Genomic DNA, 15,068 nt, shown 5'->3' with positions numbered 1-15,068 from the left:
TTGAATGGGAGAGAGAGAAAATTGCTCTGGAAAAAGAAAGGATGGCGTTTGAGTTAAGAAAATTGGAACTGATGAACCAGAACAATAATAACAATAGGGATTCTGAGGGGGGCCAATTGTCTAAAACTGACCTGAAGAAATTCCCTGTGTACCACAAGGGAGATTGTCCTGAGGTGTTCTTTTCCCTAGTGGAAAGAGCGTTTGTGGACTTCTCAGTAAGGGAAACTGAGAAGATGACCATCATGCGATCTTTAATCATTGGCAGCCTGGCAGAAGTTTATGCAGAGATGCCAGAGGAACTGCTAAAAGATTTCGCAGAGTTTAAAAAACTGGTGTTTGCCAGACATGGGATAAATGCGGAACAGCTGAGGCAAAGATTCAGGTCACTCACCAAGAAACCAGAGCAGACTTTTACCCAAGTGGGGGCCCAACTGGTGAGGCTGCTAGAGAAATGGCTATCTCAGGAGGGAACAGAGACCTTCCAGCAGCTCAAAGACCTGATAGCGCTGGAACAGTTTTATTCAGTCCTGCATGGGGAACTGAAGTTCCAGGTGAGGGAAAGGAAACCGAAATCTGTGGCAGAGGCGGCCGAGATCGCAGATTTTATTTCCCAAATAAGGAAGCCCTTAGGTGAGGGGAAATCTGTAGGTAAACCCAAAGAAACCTACAGCAAGTACTCTCAGGGACCAGGGAGAAACCAGCAAGTGGGAGGGGCCCATGGTGAAGGGAAGCCCTCAGACATGAAACCAAGACCTCAGATTTTGGAGGGAAAACCAAAACCAGATGAGAAAGACTCCAAATACAGCAGAAAATGTTATTTCTGTCAAGGAAAGGGCCATCTAATCTCAGAGTGTGAGAAATTAAAGCAGCTAAAAGGAAATGTGCCTCATGATTTGAGTGGAACCAAGCCAAAAGCTGTGTTCTGTGTCCAGAAAGAGCAAAGCTCCTTGTCACTGAGGGAGCCTGTTGCCATGGCTACTCAATCTGGAACAGTTACATCTGCTGATCAGGCTGAGGAAAATGGTCCTCTTGTGGAGGTCAAGCGCTGCTTGCTAGTGAGAACAGATTCGCAGTTGTTTGAAACCGCAGGAGTGGACGTAGGAATACTTGACCATCAGTATAGGGGGCTAAGGGATACTTGTTCCCAGGTGACCCTGTGCCATCCAGATATTATTCCTAGGGAGTATATAATCCCAAATGAGAGCATGAAGGTGGCAGGGATTGAGGGACAGGTGATCTCGCTGCCAGTAGCTGAGGTACCTGTGAGCTTTCAAGGCTGGAGGGGAGTTTGGCGGCTAGCGATTTCATCGACTCTGCCGGCAGCCGTGCTCGTGGGAAATGACCTGGCTGAACATGTGAAACGGGTGCTAGTGATTACACGTTCACAAGCCACCAAGGGGACAGTTCAGGGGGGCACTGATGAGCCCGAGACGGAAGCAGAGGGGAGTTCAGAAACTGTGGTGGAAACCTTAACCACAGACAGCCGATTTGGCCAAGAGCAAAAGGCAGACGCCACTCTCCAAAAGTGTTTTGAACAGGTGACAGACGCTCAGCTAACACCTGAAACCCCAGTGAGATTTCGAGAGAAAAAGGGAATTTTATATAGAGAGACCCTGAGGAATATCTCAAAAGGGGGAGATGGGATCAGAAGTCAGCTGGTGGTACCTGAAAAGTATCGCCCCATGATCTTAAAAAGGGGGCACTCTGACATGTTTGCTGTGCACTTAGGGGTGAACAAAACACAACAGAGAATTACACAGAATTTTTACTGGCCTGAAATAGGGAAGCAGATCAAGGAGTTCTGTAAACAATGTGATGTGTGTCAGAGGCAGGGGAATAACCGTGACAGGACCAAAGCAAAGTTGTGCCCTTTGCCTGTGATTGACACTCCGTTCAAATGCATAGGGGTGGATATTGTGGGACCTTTGCCCAAGGCCACAAAGAGGGGGAACCGGTTCATTCTCACCATGGTGGACCATGCCACGAGGTACCCTGAAGCCATACCCTTGACTAACATTGAAACCAACACAGTAGCAGATGCCTTGGTGGGGTATATGTCCAGGATGGGATTTGCCTCAGAAATAATCACAGATTTGGGCGCATTGTTTACATCGAAGCTCATGAAACGGTTATGGCAAATCTGTGGAATTAAACACAAGGAAACCACTGCCTATCACCCTGAAAGTAATGGGTTAACGGAGAAGGTCAATGGGACTCTAATGCGCATGATTAGGGCTTACTTGGCAGAGAATCCAAACAATTGGGACCAGAAGCTGCAATCCCTTTTGTTTGCTTATCGATCAGTGCCACAAGCCAGTACCGGGTTCAGTCCGTTTGAACTTTTGTTTGGGAGAAGGGTGAAAGGGCCCCTTGATTTAATCAAACAAAATTGGGAGCAGATCACCCAGGATGACCCACAAGACGTTGTGACATATTTAGACTCTTTAAGGAATGACCTAAAGAGAAACCTAGAGCTAGCAGCAGAGACCCTGCAAGCTCAAAAGGTCAGAAAGAAAGCTTGGGATGACCAGAAAGCCAGGGAGAGGCACTTTGACCCAGGGGAGGAAGTGCTTTGGCCTAGGCTCTGCAAAGAGAACAAACTGCAGCTGGGTATCCCAGAAACAAAATATTTGGGTCACATGGTAGGGGGAGGAGTGATCAAACCCCTAGAGGCCAAAATAGAAGCAGTTCGTGATTGGCCTAGACCCAACACCAAGAAAAAGGTCAAATCATTTCTTGGGTTGGTGGGCTACTACAGAAAGTTCATCCCGAGGTTTAGCGAGATTGCGGCTCCGCTGACCGATCTGACGAGGAAGAAGACTGATGACCGCATCCCGTGGACCAGCGACTGTGAGGAGGCGTTCCAGAGGTTGAAGGAGGCCCTCATCAACTATCCAGTGCTGCGTGCTCCAGACTTCGACCGGGAGTTCATCATTTACACCGATGCGTCTAACAGCGGGGTAGGAGCAGTTCTTTGCCAGGAGGATGAGAATGGTGACCAGCATCCAGTGTCCTACCTGAGTAGGAAACTCCAGAAAGGTGAGAGACATTTGGCAACCGTGGAAAAGGAGTGCCTGGCCATAGTCTACGCGATCCAGAAGGCCAAGCCTTACATCTGGGGAAGACATTTTGTTCTGTGCACTGACCATTCACCACTGCAATGGTTAAAGACAATGAAAACCCACAATAGCAAACTTATGAGGTGGGCTTTAAACCTGCAGGACTATGACTTTGAAGTGAAGGTGGTCAGAGGGTCAGTGAACTGTGTTGCTGACGCCTTGTCAAGAAGACCCGAAGAATGAAGACGGCGAAAGAAACATGGACTATGTATATATTTTGGTGACCAAAGGTTAAATGTACTTGTTTATCAAACATGCTTGATTTGTATGAATAAAGGTAACTTGATGTATTGTAAATGGTAAATGTTTAGATGCCTAATTGATATGGTTATCCTAGTGTAAGTATAAGTAAGTATGGTATTGTATGTTATTGTATAACTGTTTTTGTATGTTTTGGATCCAGGTTGTTTTTTGGAGAAAAGCACTTTAGCTTTCCCCCTACAAAACAACTTATAAAGAGGGGAGGTGTTACATACAGCACTGATGTTACCTGTCTGTCATGGGTTGGAGGGAAAGTTCCATCCTATGGGGAGTGGAAGGCGGGACATCAGGAGGAGGGGCTGTACTGTATATATATATGTGGAGCGTGTGTGGAGAAGTTTAAGGGAGAGCTGAAGGGAAGCTGAAGGAGAGCTGAGAGAAGAAGCTGGTGTGGGAGTCTGTGTGTCAGACAGGGTACTACTGTGTGTCAGTCAGTACCAACCTGATAGGTTCAGGTGTCTGTATGGTTAGCCAGAACTGATAGGTTCAGGGTCTGTGCTCTATTTAAAGGTGTTCTGTGTGAACCAAACTGGTGTATGTATGATTGAGACTAAGCCACGTTACTGTATCTTATTCACTTGATCTTTTTATTTACCCTGTTTGTTATTTAAATAAACCTTATTCCTTTGTTTGTTTAAAAATCCATTCCTGGTCTGTGTGACTCCTTACAGGGAATGGTTGGTGGCAGCTTAGTGAAACTGTGGCATATTCCAGTAGGTCTGGGGTTGTCACAGGAGCGCGCGGGTGCCCCTCTGTGCATGGAGCTCGCTCCCCCAGCCAGTCCGCAGCCCCAGAAAGGCTGGGAACCACTGTTTTAGGGTATTAGTTATTCTGCTCAATTTGGTACTGTATCATCTGCAAATTTGACAAGCATTCCTTGCACTCCCCCATCCAAGAGGGGTGTACATGCGTGGGGGGGGGGTGTACATGCATGGGGGTAGGAGATCTGTCTCCATGGCCTGATCCTGCCAAGACCACAGCCTGATACTGGTCCGCAGACTGGGGGTTATGGACCTAGGCATTAATGCATGCATTCTATCAGGTATAAAAGACAGCAGACCATATTTCAGCTAACTTTTCAAAGTGTCATAATTTTCATTTAATTCCAAACAACCCAATGAAGGGTATCAAATTTTAGTTAAATTATCTATTTGTTTCACCTCCAAGTAGTCCAACACAAGTAAATTTTTTCATCAGCGCTATTACCCATATGATATTCAAATATCTTTTAAAAGAAAATCCTTGAGCTTTTTTCCAAGTTCTCACAGGACCTACAAGGATTACCACCAACTCTTTATCAGACAAGTTTTCATTCTCCTGTGAATAATGAGAATCGTTAAGTTTTACTAGGAACTATCTCTTGCTTCCCCTTCATGGGTTGCTGCCTTGTCGTGGCGAAGGGGCTATGCAGTGGAGGGACACCCAAGACGGACAGGTCATAGTGGAGAGTTCTGACAAACATGAGCAGGAACTGTCAAGCCCCTCCAGTATCTGCCAAGAAAGCTCCATGGACAGAAACAAAAGGCTAAAAGATATGATGCTGGAAGATGAGCCCCTCAAGCTGGAAGGCATCCAACATGCTACCGAGCAAGAGCGGAGGACAAGTACGTATGCCATGAGTGGAGCCAAAGATCTGGAACCTGAGGGGTTAACTGTGGGTGAGGAGAATGCTGAGCAATTAGAAATACAAACACCTGAATCGCCTCCAGATTCTCCTCCCCCAGTAGACAGGCTGAGGGCCAGGATTCGGGGAAGACATGACAAAAAGGTCAGAGGATCGCTTGAAGGCTGCCCGCAGAAACATCCGATCAACTAGCCCTGAGTTCTGACAGGATTAAAAGTCTTCCAGCAGTTCAAGAGCTGTTTTTAACTATATAAACAGCTCTCAGACAACTGAAAATCCGTGGAAGCAACAAGTCAAACCTATGGCTTGCATCCACGGTCCTGACAACCTTGAACCTTGTTCCCTGGACCCTTGGCTTTGGACTCTGACCCTGGACTACGTTGTGTGAGTTGGCTTTGGTATTTGGATATCGGCTCTGCATTCCCTGAATTCCTGACATAGGATTGGCTTATCGGACTCTGCTGTTGTAACCCCCGTGAACGTGACAAAGTACAAGTAGCTCCAGAGCTAATGAAGTGGTTGGGCCATAGCCGAAAGGACACTCAGCTGCAGACATGCCTGGAAGTGAAAGGAAAGTCCGATGCTGCAAAGAAAAATACTGCATAGGAACCTGGAATGTAAGATCTATGAACCTTGGGAAGCTGGATGTGGTCAAACAGGAGATGGCAAGAATAAACATTGACATCCTGGGTGTCAGTGAACTAAAATGGACGGTGTAGCGTTCACCCTTGTTAGGCAAAATAAGTCATGTATTATTCATGTACTATGCTAATGTGGTGGAGAGGTGGAGCCTGAGTCAGTCTAGGAGAGTCTAGGGTAGTCAGAATCAGAGTTTAGTTAGTCAGAGAGGGGGGGCGACAGATACAGAGTGATGAGATGGGTTAAGAAAATAGAGAAGGTGGTAATGATATTGCTAGAGAAAAGTATGTACTGAGAGAAGTATTAATTATTTGCTTGTGTACAATGATTATCTGAAGAACTTCTGTTATTATTAAATCTGATTCACTTCAATAAATAAGTTCAGTTTGTATTCACAGGACAAGTGTTCTGACAAAAGTAATTTATATTCTGGATTGAGGTAATCCACGGGTGGCAGCAAGAGGAAAATGTGACGTGAACCTTTGTGAGGGCAAAACACACAGGTGCCATGAAGGTGAATGCCACAGACGGGAATGGGCGAATTCAATTCAGATGATTATCATATCTACTATTGCGGACAATATTTTCATATCAGTATTTGGCAGGAGCATCATCGTTTTCTGAGGTTTTCACTTGACGGGGTAGTCTATGAATTCAAGTCCACTTTATGCCCTACTCAGAAGGTCTCGTATATCGGGGTAGTGCTGGATGCCTCCTTGGGCCGGGCGTTCCTTCCAGAAGACAGAATTACAGGGTGCAGGCTCTTCAGGTGCAGCAGCTCTTGGGATTGACGGCCTCCACCACCCCAGTAGTTGAGCACACCAGGCTGAAAATGAGATCGCTTCAGGTCTAGTACCTTTCACTATATGATCTTCTACTAGACCCTCCTTCCAAACTGCTGATAGTTACAACAGAGCTGGCAGCACAGCTGACCTGGTGGGCTTTCCATCCCAATCTATTGATAGATCTTTTGGACTTCTGACACCAGAAATACAGGTGACCATGGATGCAAGCCTGACAGGCTGGGGTGCGCACAGCGAATGGTTGACAGCACCCAGACTTTGGTCATAGGAGGAGAGGTGCATGAATATCAACTTTCTGGAGCTTCTGGCCATCTACAAGGCCTTCTGGGCCTTTGAGCAACTGCTCTTTGGCTGCGTGGTGCAGGTGGCATCAGACACTATAGCTATGTTCTACCCAAACAAACAGGGTGGCACACATTCCCTTCACCTGTTGTACCACTGTTAAACCTAACAGTGGATATACAGTTCTACTCAGCCCAGTCCTCCTCTTTCTCTTATCAAGAGTGCCAAAAATCCCAAACCTTCTCTTCCTTCTGGGCAGGAAGAATAATTCTGGAGTTCCTCATCCTTACCAACCAGGATTAAACTAGCAAAGATTTGCATCCCTATTATAAAGCTATGGTTCTTCCCCTTGATCTTTCAGATTTTGTGAATTTCAGTTTCCAGAAGCCCTAAGTAGCATGACCAGTAGCCAACTATTCTGGGATCTGAAGTCCAAAACATCTGGAGGACCAAAGGCTGAGAACAACTGCTCTAGAGCAGCGCTTTCCAACCTAGTACCTTAAAGATATCTTGCATGTTGGACTACAACTCAAGTTGTGGAAGGAGTGACCAGTATAACAAAACCAGGTATTTTTCTATAGTTCCAGAGATTAGACAGGATGTGGTAGACAGGAATAATGGGGCTATAGATGTGTCTAGCTTGATGTGCCTTTCTCAATATGTGAATGCTGGCAGGAAGAACTGTTTGGTTTATGGGTGAGAGAAGAGTTGTGAGACATGTGAATATCCAAACATGCTTAGCATGTGGTTCATGTCCTTCTGGTTACTTATGACACATAAAGGTATAGCAGTAGGATCAAAGAGACCTGTTGATCTGATGACAGTTTTTCTCTCCATATTTCCTTCAGAATTGCCACAACCTCCTTTTTGGTCAACTTCTTGTTTCTCACCAGACCATCACACCTTAGGTATATGGGGACCTTTTCACTTCTTCCCTGAGGAGAGAGTGTCAGATCTTTGAAAAAGTGGAATGCCAATCATGAATCAAAACACAATCCAGAGTTGCAAAGTAACTCAAAGTACTCAAAGGAGACTAGGAAGGGGCTGACGAATGGGATACACAAGATGTTTCCAAGTCCCTTGGAAAAAATTGAACTAGGGATTAAAATATTTTAAATACATCTACAAATAAATAAAATAAATCCATCCCCAAAAGTAAAGAGTTCAAATCTGCCCCCGAGAGACAGTGTATCTGGCAAAGCACTTAAGGACCACAAATACTAGCTTTTAAGAAAACATTTTGGTTCCTTTCAGCAAATTCTTAAGATGGGGAAAAAACGTTTGGCCCACAGAGAAGCTGGGAAATTATTTTTTCATTTAAAAATATAAATAGCTGCAGGAAGAAGTGTGCTACCTTGTGGGTAAAAACAATAACAGATTAATAGTCCCACATTTTCTTCAACTTCACACTTGGTGCATTTTCCCTGTAATCTCCAGCCTAGAGTTTAATGGAACAACATACCCAGATATTTATAGACATCAATTCTTTTAATTCTGCCATCCCCCAAATTCCAAGAAAATCTAGCTCTCCTCTTAGAAAAAAAACCAACACAAAATATTTTGGTTTTGGTAATTATTAAAACATTACTGTTTCAGTACTCCACAAAACTGTTTGGTAGTCTCTTAAAGCCCCATGAAGTCTGAGAAAGCAGAACAGCATTGCCTGAGTGTACAGGGAGAATAAAACATGTTGGCACACTTAGGTGGATGAAATTTTAACTTCTCCAAAACTGATACAGTAGAAGCTATAAATTGAATAAGGTGATAGTAAGAACATATCCCCATCTTACACCTTGAGGTAAAGGTAAAGGTTCCCCTTGACATTTAGTCCAGTTGTGTCCGACTCCAGGGCGTGGTGCTCATACCCGTTTCCAAGCCATAGAGCCAGCGTTTGTCCAAAGACAGTTTCCGTGGTCATATGGCCAGCGTGACTAGACACGGAACACCGTTACTTCCCACCGAGGTGGTACCTATTTATCTACTCGCATTTACATACTTTTGAACTGCTAGGTTGTTAGGAGTTGGGACAAGCAACAGGAGCTCACTCCGTTGCGTGGATTCGATCTTAAACTGCTGGTCTTCTGACCCTGCAGCACCGAGGCTTCTGCGGTTTAACCCGCAGTGCCACCACATTCCTTTACACCTTGAGAGGAAGGAACAATTTACTATAGTGAGTTAATATTAGAGCAATGTGAAGTGACTTGATCTTGAGCAGATAATTAAAACTTGTTTAGTAAAAGACCTGCTCCTGAAGGTGAGGGACATTTCTAGAACTAGTTTGCTGTTATGCATTAATACAAGTGTCTACATTTTTGGATTCTTCTTAGGAGTGTATGCTATGGGGCCAGCATTTCATAAAGTATAGCTTTTGTCTACAGCTATGTAAAATAAATAACATTAGCCAGCACTGGCGTACCTTTCCCACAAAGGTCTCCTTCTCTCTCAACAGCCCTGCACCAAGATCTTCCAAAAGTACATCCACCAGCTGGTCACTAGTTTTACCCTCAGACAAAACACTCCAGCGTTCAGCCCCACCAGCAATCACATCTGCAATGAGAGAAAGATGCAAGATGTTAGACAAGACAAAGAAACTGGTGGAACATTTTATGTAAAGGACAACTGTTGTGACTTTCACCACAGCTGCTATTCATACAACACTTAAAATTACTCCCAGTGCCATAGAAGAAATAAAAGGCATCTCTGCCCAAAAGAGGACTGCAGTTTTAAAAGAAGATGCCTATAAACGCAGGAAGTAATTAAGAGCAATTGCAGAAAGAGATGGTCTGTTCTGGTCCTTTCATTAACTGGCTTCCAGTCTAGGACAATCCCTAGGTAAAGGTAATGGTTCCCTTGACAATTTTTGTCCAGTCGTGTTCGACTCTAGGGGGCAGTGCTCATCCCCGTTTCCAAGCCATAGAGCCAGCGTTTTTGTCCGAAGACAATCTTCCATGGTCACATGGCCAGTGCGACTTAGACACAGAACGCTGTTACCTTCCCACCGAGGTGGTCCCTATTTATCTACTTGCATTTGCATGCTTTCGAACCGCTAGGTTGGCGGGAGGTGGGACAAGCGACGGGCACTCACTCCATCACGTGGATTCGATCTTATGACTGCTGGTCTTCTGACCCTGCAGCACAGGCTTCTGTGGTTTAGCCCGCAGCACCACCACAATCCCTACCTCAGAACAAAAGTGAGTGCTCACAAGGAGCAGCCATTTCTATGCTTCTACACTGAGAATGGTGAGCAAATGAGTCTTTTAAATGGAAGTAGCCTTGAGTTTACAGGGTGAGCAAAAGATAAATGCAGTAGATACTTTTAAAGTCCTGTCTCCTGTGCTGATTTCATTCCTGAACCATAAGGGGCTCTGATGCAAGACACAGTTTGTATTATAAACATATTTTAATGTTCACTTTATTAAAATAAACCAACAAGAAGAAACAAGTATTTAGTTCTCATAATTGTGGAAATAGATTTGAATAATGGGTGCTACTATTCCAGAATATTCATTATACTTAACATCCCATTGCTTTCAGCAGAAGTAAACACCCAAATTCTCTTAATTTCAACAGCCAAGAGAGCTGCCTAGAGTGGTCTTAGAGGCCAGATGGGTGGGCTATAAATCAAACAAACAAACAAATAAATAAATAAATAAATAAAAAGTTATATACATACATATATGCGTATCTGGGAAAAGCCTTGCTGAACATATGAGCAAACATGTATGACAAAAGAAGTGAATAAGCCTGTCTAGAGTTGCTATATAAATGTTTTAATATACACAATCACTATCCAGAAATTCAATAAATGTACTGGGTGCAGCTTTTTTATGACCAATATGACTAGCTATCTCATTATCTTAAAAGTCATATTGCCTCTATTGTCTTTTGCTTGCCCATTTCTCTCTTTCCCCCCACTTCTTATCTCAAAGTCTCAAGGTCTTCAAATACATGAAGTCCAGTTGCTAAAGTATTCAAGCCTGAATCTAGTCATGTCACTGCCCGAGACTGAGGCAAGATCCACATTCCATTCCATATATAAAATGTAATGGACCAGTGATGGGACCATTTCCTCCACCACGCGTTTGTTGTTGTTTAGTCGTTAAGTCTAAAGTCGACTCTTTGTGACCCCATGGACCAGAGCACGCCAGGCCCTCCTGTCTTCCACTGCATCCCAGCGTTTGATCAAATTCATGTTGGTAGCTTCAACGACACTGTCCCACCATCTCATCCTCTGTCATCCCCTTCTCCTCTTGCCTTCGCTCTTTCCCAATGTCAGGGTCTTTTCCCTATTATTTTCCTCTATTTCTTTGCACTGTTCATTTAAGAAGGCCCTCTTGTCTCTCCTTGCTATTCTTTGGAAGTCTGCATTCAGTTTTCTGTAACTTTCCCTTTCTCCCTTGCATTTTGTTTCCCTTCTCTTCTCTGCTTTTTGTAAGGCCTCGCCAGACAGCCACTTTGCTTTCTTGCATTTCCTTTTCTTTGGGATCGTTTTTGTTGCTGCCTCCTGTACAATGTTATGAGCCTCTGTAGCGTTCTCCATTCATTAGATCTATGGTTCATTTATATTATGTAATGTTTCTTGTTTGTTATGTAATGGAATGGTCCATGCATATTAATGTTGCTTAGAGGCAGAGCAGAGAGAGATGCTATAAGAGGCGGAGCCTGAGTCAGTCAGGGGGTCAGTTAGAGAAATGTAAGAGTCAGGCAGGAGAGAAAAGCCAAACAGAGTAATAGTGTGTGTAGTTTGGGAAATTTAGGTGTGATTAGCTACTGAAGATATTTATGAATCAATTTCTGTAATCAATAAATCAAAGTTTATGTGTGGACCTGAATCTTTCTGAAGTAATGGTGATTTAGAGATCACCTGGTGGCAGCAAGTGTAAAAGAAGAGAGTGTTTCCCTTCGTGTGCTCTGGGGCTTTAGGGTCAAGCAAGGGGCACAAAGGTGGACGCAACAGCCTCCATCCATAGTTCTTCAGCCACTCTGTCCACCAAATCTAGTTCTTTAAATCTGTTCTTCACTTCCACTGTGTATTCATAAGGGATTTGGTTTAAATTATACAGTACAGTGGTGCCTCGCATAGCGAGGTTAATCCGTTCCGGATTAACCTTCGCTATAGCGAAACATCGCTGAACGGATCAAAAAAAACCATTGGAACGCATTAAACATCGTTTAATGCATTCCAAATGGGCCGAAAACTCACCGTTCAGCGATGCTTCCTATGGCCAGCAGCCATTTTCGTGCCCTCGTTAAGCGAGGGGAGGGCGCGAAAACGCTGCGCGCGGCCATTTCGGGGCTTCCGGCGGCCATTTTGTCCGCCTAACAGCTGATCGTCGGGGCTTCGTTTTACGAAGATCGGTAAGCAAAACGCTTGCCGATCTTCGTAAAGCGAGTTTCGCCCTATCTAAACGACGTTGAGCGATCGCATTAGGGATCCCCAAAAAGGGATCGCTATGCGATTTCGTCGTTGTACGGTGCGCTCATTAAGCGAGGCACCACTGTACCTACTTAGCTCAGTGGCTTTTCTTACTTTCTTCAGTTTAAGCTTGAGCCACCACACCTAAGGGCAGCAAAATAATTTAAGATGAACAGGACAGGCTAATTTAGGAAACAAAGAAGCACTGGAGAGCTGCTACTTGTGCTGCCATCTGAGGCAGCTACCACACGTTACCCAATGGTGAGTCAAGTTTGAAACTTATAGCAAACAAATTCTATATGTGGGTGTTCCGTTAAGTATAATGCAGTCTGGGTACACATAATTGAGTTTCCTAGATGCAGAACATTGAGAACCTTTCATTCCCTCCTGTCTATCTAAGCAGTAACAACAACCTAAATGGGTACCTGCACATTTGTCCCACTGAGGTCGGGGTGTAGAGGTACGTTGGACATTGATGAGGTCATTATAGAACTGGTCTCGTTCCTCTGAAACCTGTTTATGTACCTCCAACATTGTGTCATATTCTTCTTGGAGATCACTAAAGTCTTTCTGAAGAACTGCCATCTGAAAGACAAAAACACGGGAATACGCACAGGAAGGATACACAGTGGGTAATCCCAAGCATTTTGCTATCTGAGACAAACATCAAGATGTAGAGAAACAGACTGGACTGGCAAGGAGATAGGCCCGTACTCCACTCCTTAGAGTACCAGGCTAATATAGGGAATGGAGGGTAACATTGTTTAGCAAATAGAGAGGGGAAAGGCTAGGGAATCAAAGGGAAAAGGTAGGATGGGCTAACACTGGAGCTTTGCAGCATCTATTTTTTGAAGTGCTTGGTTTATTCTACCTAATGACAGCACGAGCCATGAGCCCATAAATTTATGGAATCACAATAGGAAACTGTTTCCCCTTAAAACATCAAAATCTCTTGTTTTTTTAAAAAACTAGAAACTGAAAATTGAAAGGAACATCTAGGAAAAGCAAACAATCCTGAAGTTAATTATTAGTTTCCAGGCCAGTTTCCTCTTAGTACAAATGTTCAGAACAGGAAGTTGGACAAGGACCTAAAGCTCATATACTCTTCTATGCAAAAATGAGCTTTGGATTACGCCATATCATATATCTGCATGATTGCAGTATTGTTCCCTTCAAAATAAACTCTGTGTCTACAGTTAAAAGAAAAAGTTCTGCATAGTGCATATTAATGAGTGATGATTACAGATGACAAACATCTATAAGAAACTGGAGGGATTAACCCCACAGTTAATTGGATAATCCCTTCAGAACAGTGTCTTCTGTGAAACTTTGGCCCTCCAGATTTTTAAAGACTTCAGTTCTCAGAATCCTTCACTATTGGCTAAGCATTCTGGCCCAATGCTTTCTGGGACCACCCCTCTCTCTCAACAGGCAAAACAGATGTTGGGAGAAACCTCTTCCACACCATAAGGTATGTGGGTAGATCCAGTCTTTCACCAATAGGGAATCTCTCCATCTAGGAATGATCAGAAACAGGAGAGACCACCACTCAGTTACCTTTTCAGCCAAGTTGTTATATTTTTCTTCCTGCAACTCATATTCTCTTCTAGGCACCACATCTCCATAGTTTGCTTTCATGGTATTTAGCTCTACTTGAGCTTTGGTGAGGTCCTGGCGTGCCATCTTTAATGCAAGTGTTAGCTTCACTGTGTCTTCCTCCTTGTGTTCTTCAAAAGAAAATGATTCAGAAGTACACACACTGGAACCTAAGCTTATCTTGGGGTTGTATAGTGGGCTGAAATATTCCATCAGAATTAAATGGGAATATTACCCAACAGCTTCTACATAGTCTTTTTTAAGCTACGTCCCATTTTTGTACCAAACCACATAGTTAATTGAATCTGACATCTCACTACGCACTTATAGGCTGAAATTCATTAAAAAAGAGAGGAAAGACTGTGAAGCCACAATGAGACAGTATTGACTGAGAGTATAATTATAATTTTGGGAAAGAAATCAACAAGCACACTTTTAAAAATGTTGTCATCTACTATGGGGATTATGAGGGTTCCTAGAATGAAGGGAGAAGGGTTTAATATTTCTCAGTCCTGGATCCACTCCCAATGAAATAGTCCTTCTGGACGTGCTGTGGTTGGGGGTTCTAGGAGATGGAGTCAAACCTCTCCTATTTTTCCAAGTGGAAGGAAGGGTATTTTGGATATATGTTGGTCACTTCCTAACTGCATTCCAATTTTGCCACGTTAGGGGGTTCAAGCCCATGAATTATCCACCCATTCTTAGCTGAAAAAATTGCATCTCTTTTACCTTGGACATTCGTGAGCTTCATTTCTTCTTTCAGATGGTACATTTCATTGAGATCAATAAGTAGCAGTTTGCGAGCATCGCACTCGTTAAGATAGCGGAGGTATTCCTCTGCCACCGTCTTTCGCATCTTAGCTACCTGTCTCATGTAAAAAAAAAAAAGGATGCCACAGACTGCTGGACATGACAAACACAATGGTTGCACCGTCAAATGTGGAAACCAGGAGTGTAATGCCACCACAGCCAAGAAGCAGGTAGCCTTGATGGGCTGATAACTTTTTAAATAATTACATAGGGTAGGATACCATAAAATATGTTACTCTGAGAAAGTAGGGAACTAAGCAGTCATGCTCCTAAACTTTTGGAATATATCCAATTTAGAAAATCAACATTTGAAAATTTAGCCAAAATATTCCATTAGATGGGGTGGGCAAGATGTGGTGCTCCCAATGTTATGAACACCAGGTTGGGGTTTTTTTTGTTTGTTTGTTTAACTGTGATACTTTTGAGTGGTCTTCTGTTAACTCCCTTATATCACTCTTGTGGCTGCACAAAGACTCGTTCAGAATTTTCCACAGCTCATGTTTTTTTTTAACAGAAAC

General features: G+C 43.6%; 2 protein-coding genes across 4 annotated transcripts in view; one reads left to right on the top strand and one right to left on the bottom strand.

Moving 5' to 3' along the window:
* Positions 1-15,068, top strand: part of LOC144584362 (uncharacterized) — a 182,632-nt gene that overhangs the window by 366 nt on the left and 167,198 nt on the right. The window lies entirely within an intron of this gene.
* TSNAXIP1 (translin associated factor X interacting protein 1) overlaps positions 1-15,068 on the bottom strand; it is a 47,655-nt gene that overhangs the window by 12,943 nt on the left and 19,644 nt on the right. For 2 of the 3 annotated variants that reach the window (XM_020811470.3, XM_072980936.2), the window contains exons 7-11: positions 14,470-14,605; positions 13,702-13,871; positions 12,570-12,729; positions 9,145-9,275; positions 7,535-7,663 (exon numbers count right to left, since the gene is read on the bottom strand). In XM_020811470.3, coding sequence (XP_020667129.2) covers positions 7,535-7,663; positions 9,145-9,275; positions 12,570-12,729; positions 13,702-13,871; positions 14,470-14,605 — 726 coding nt within the window. The remainder of the gene's footprint in view (positions 1-7,534; positions 7,664-9,144; positions 9,276-12,569; positions 12,730-13,701; positions 13,872-14,469; positions 14,606-15,068) is intronic. The other variant, XM_020811471.3, reaches the window with a different exon arrangement.

Source organism: Pogona vitticeps, chromosome 10 (genome assembly GCF_051106095.1).
Source record: "Pogona vitticeps strain Pit_001003342236 chromosome 10, PviZW2.1, whole genome shotgun sequence".
NCBI classification, from domain to species: domain Eukaryota; kingdom Metazoa; phylum Chordata; class Lepidosauria; order Squamata; family Agamidae; genus Pogona; species Pogona vitticeps.
The sequence above is the reverse complement of the archived record's forward strand: the minus strand, read 5'-3'. Positions and strand labels throughout refer to the sequence as shown.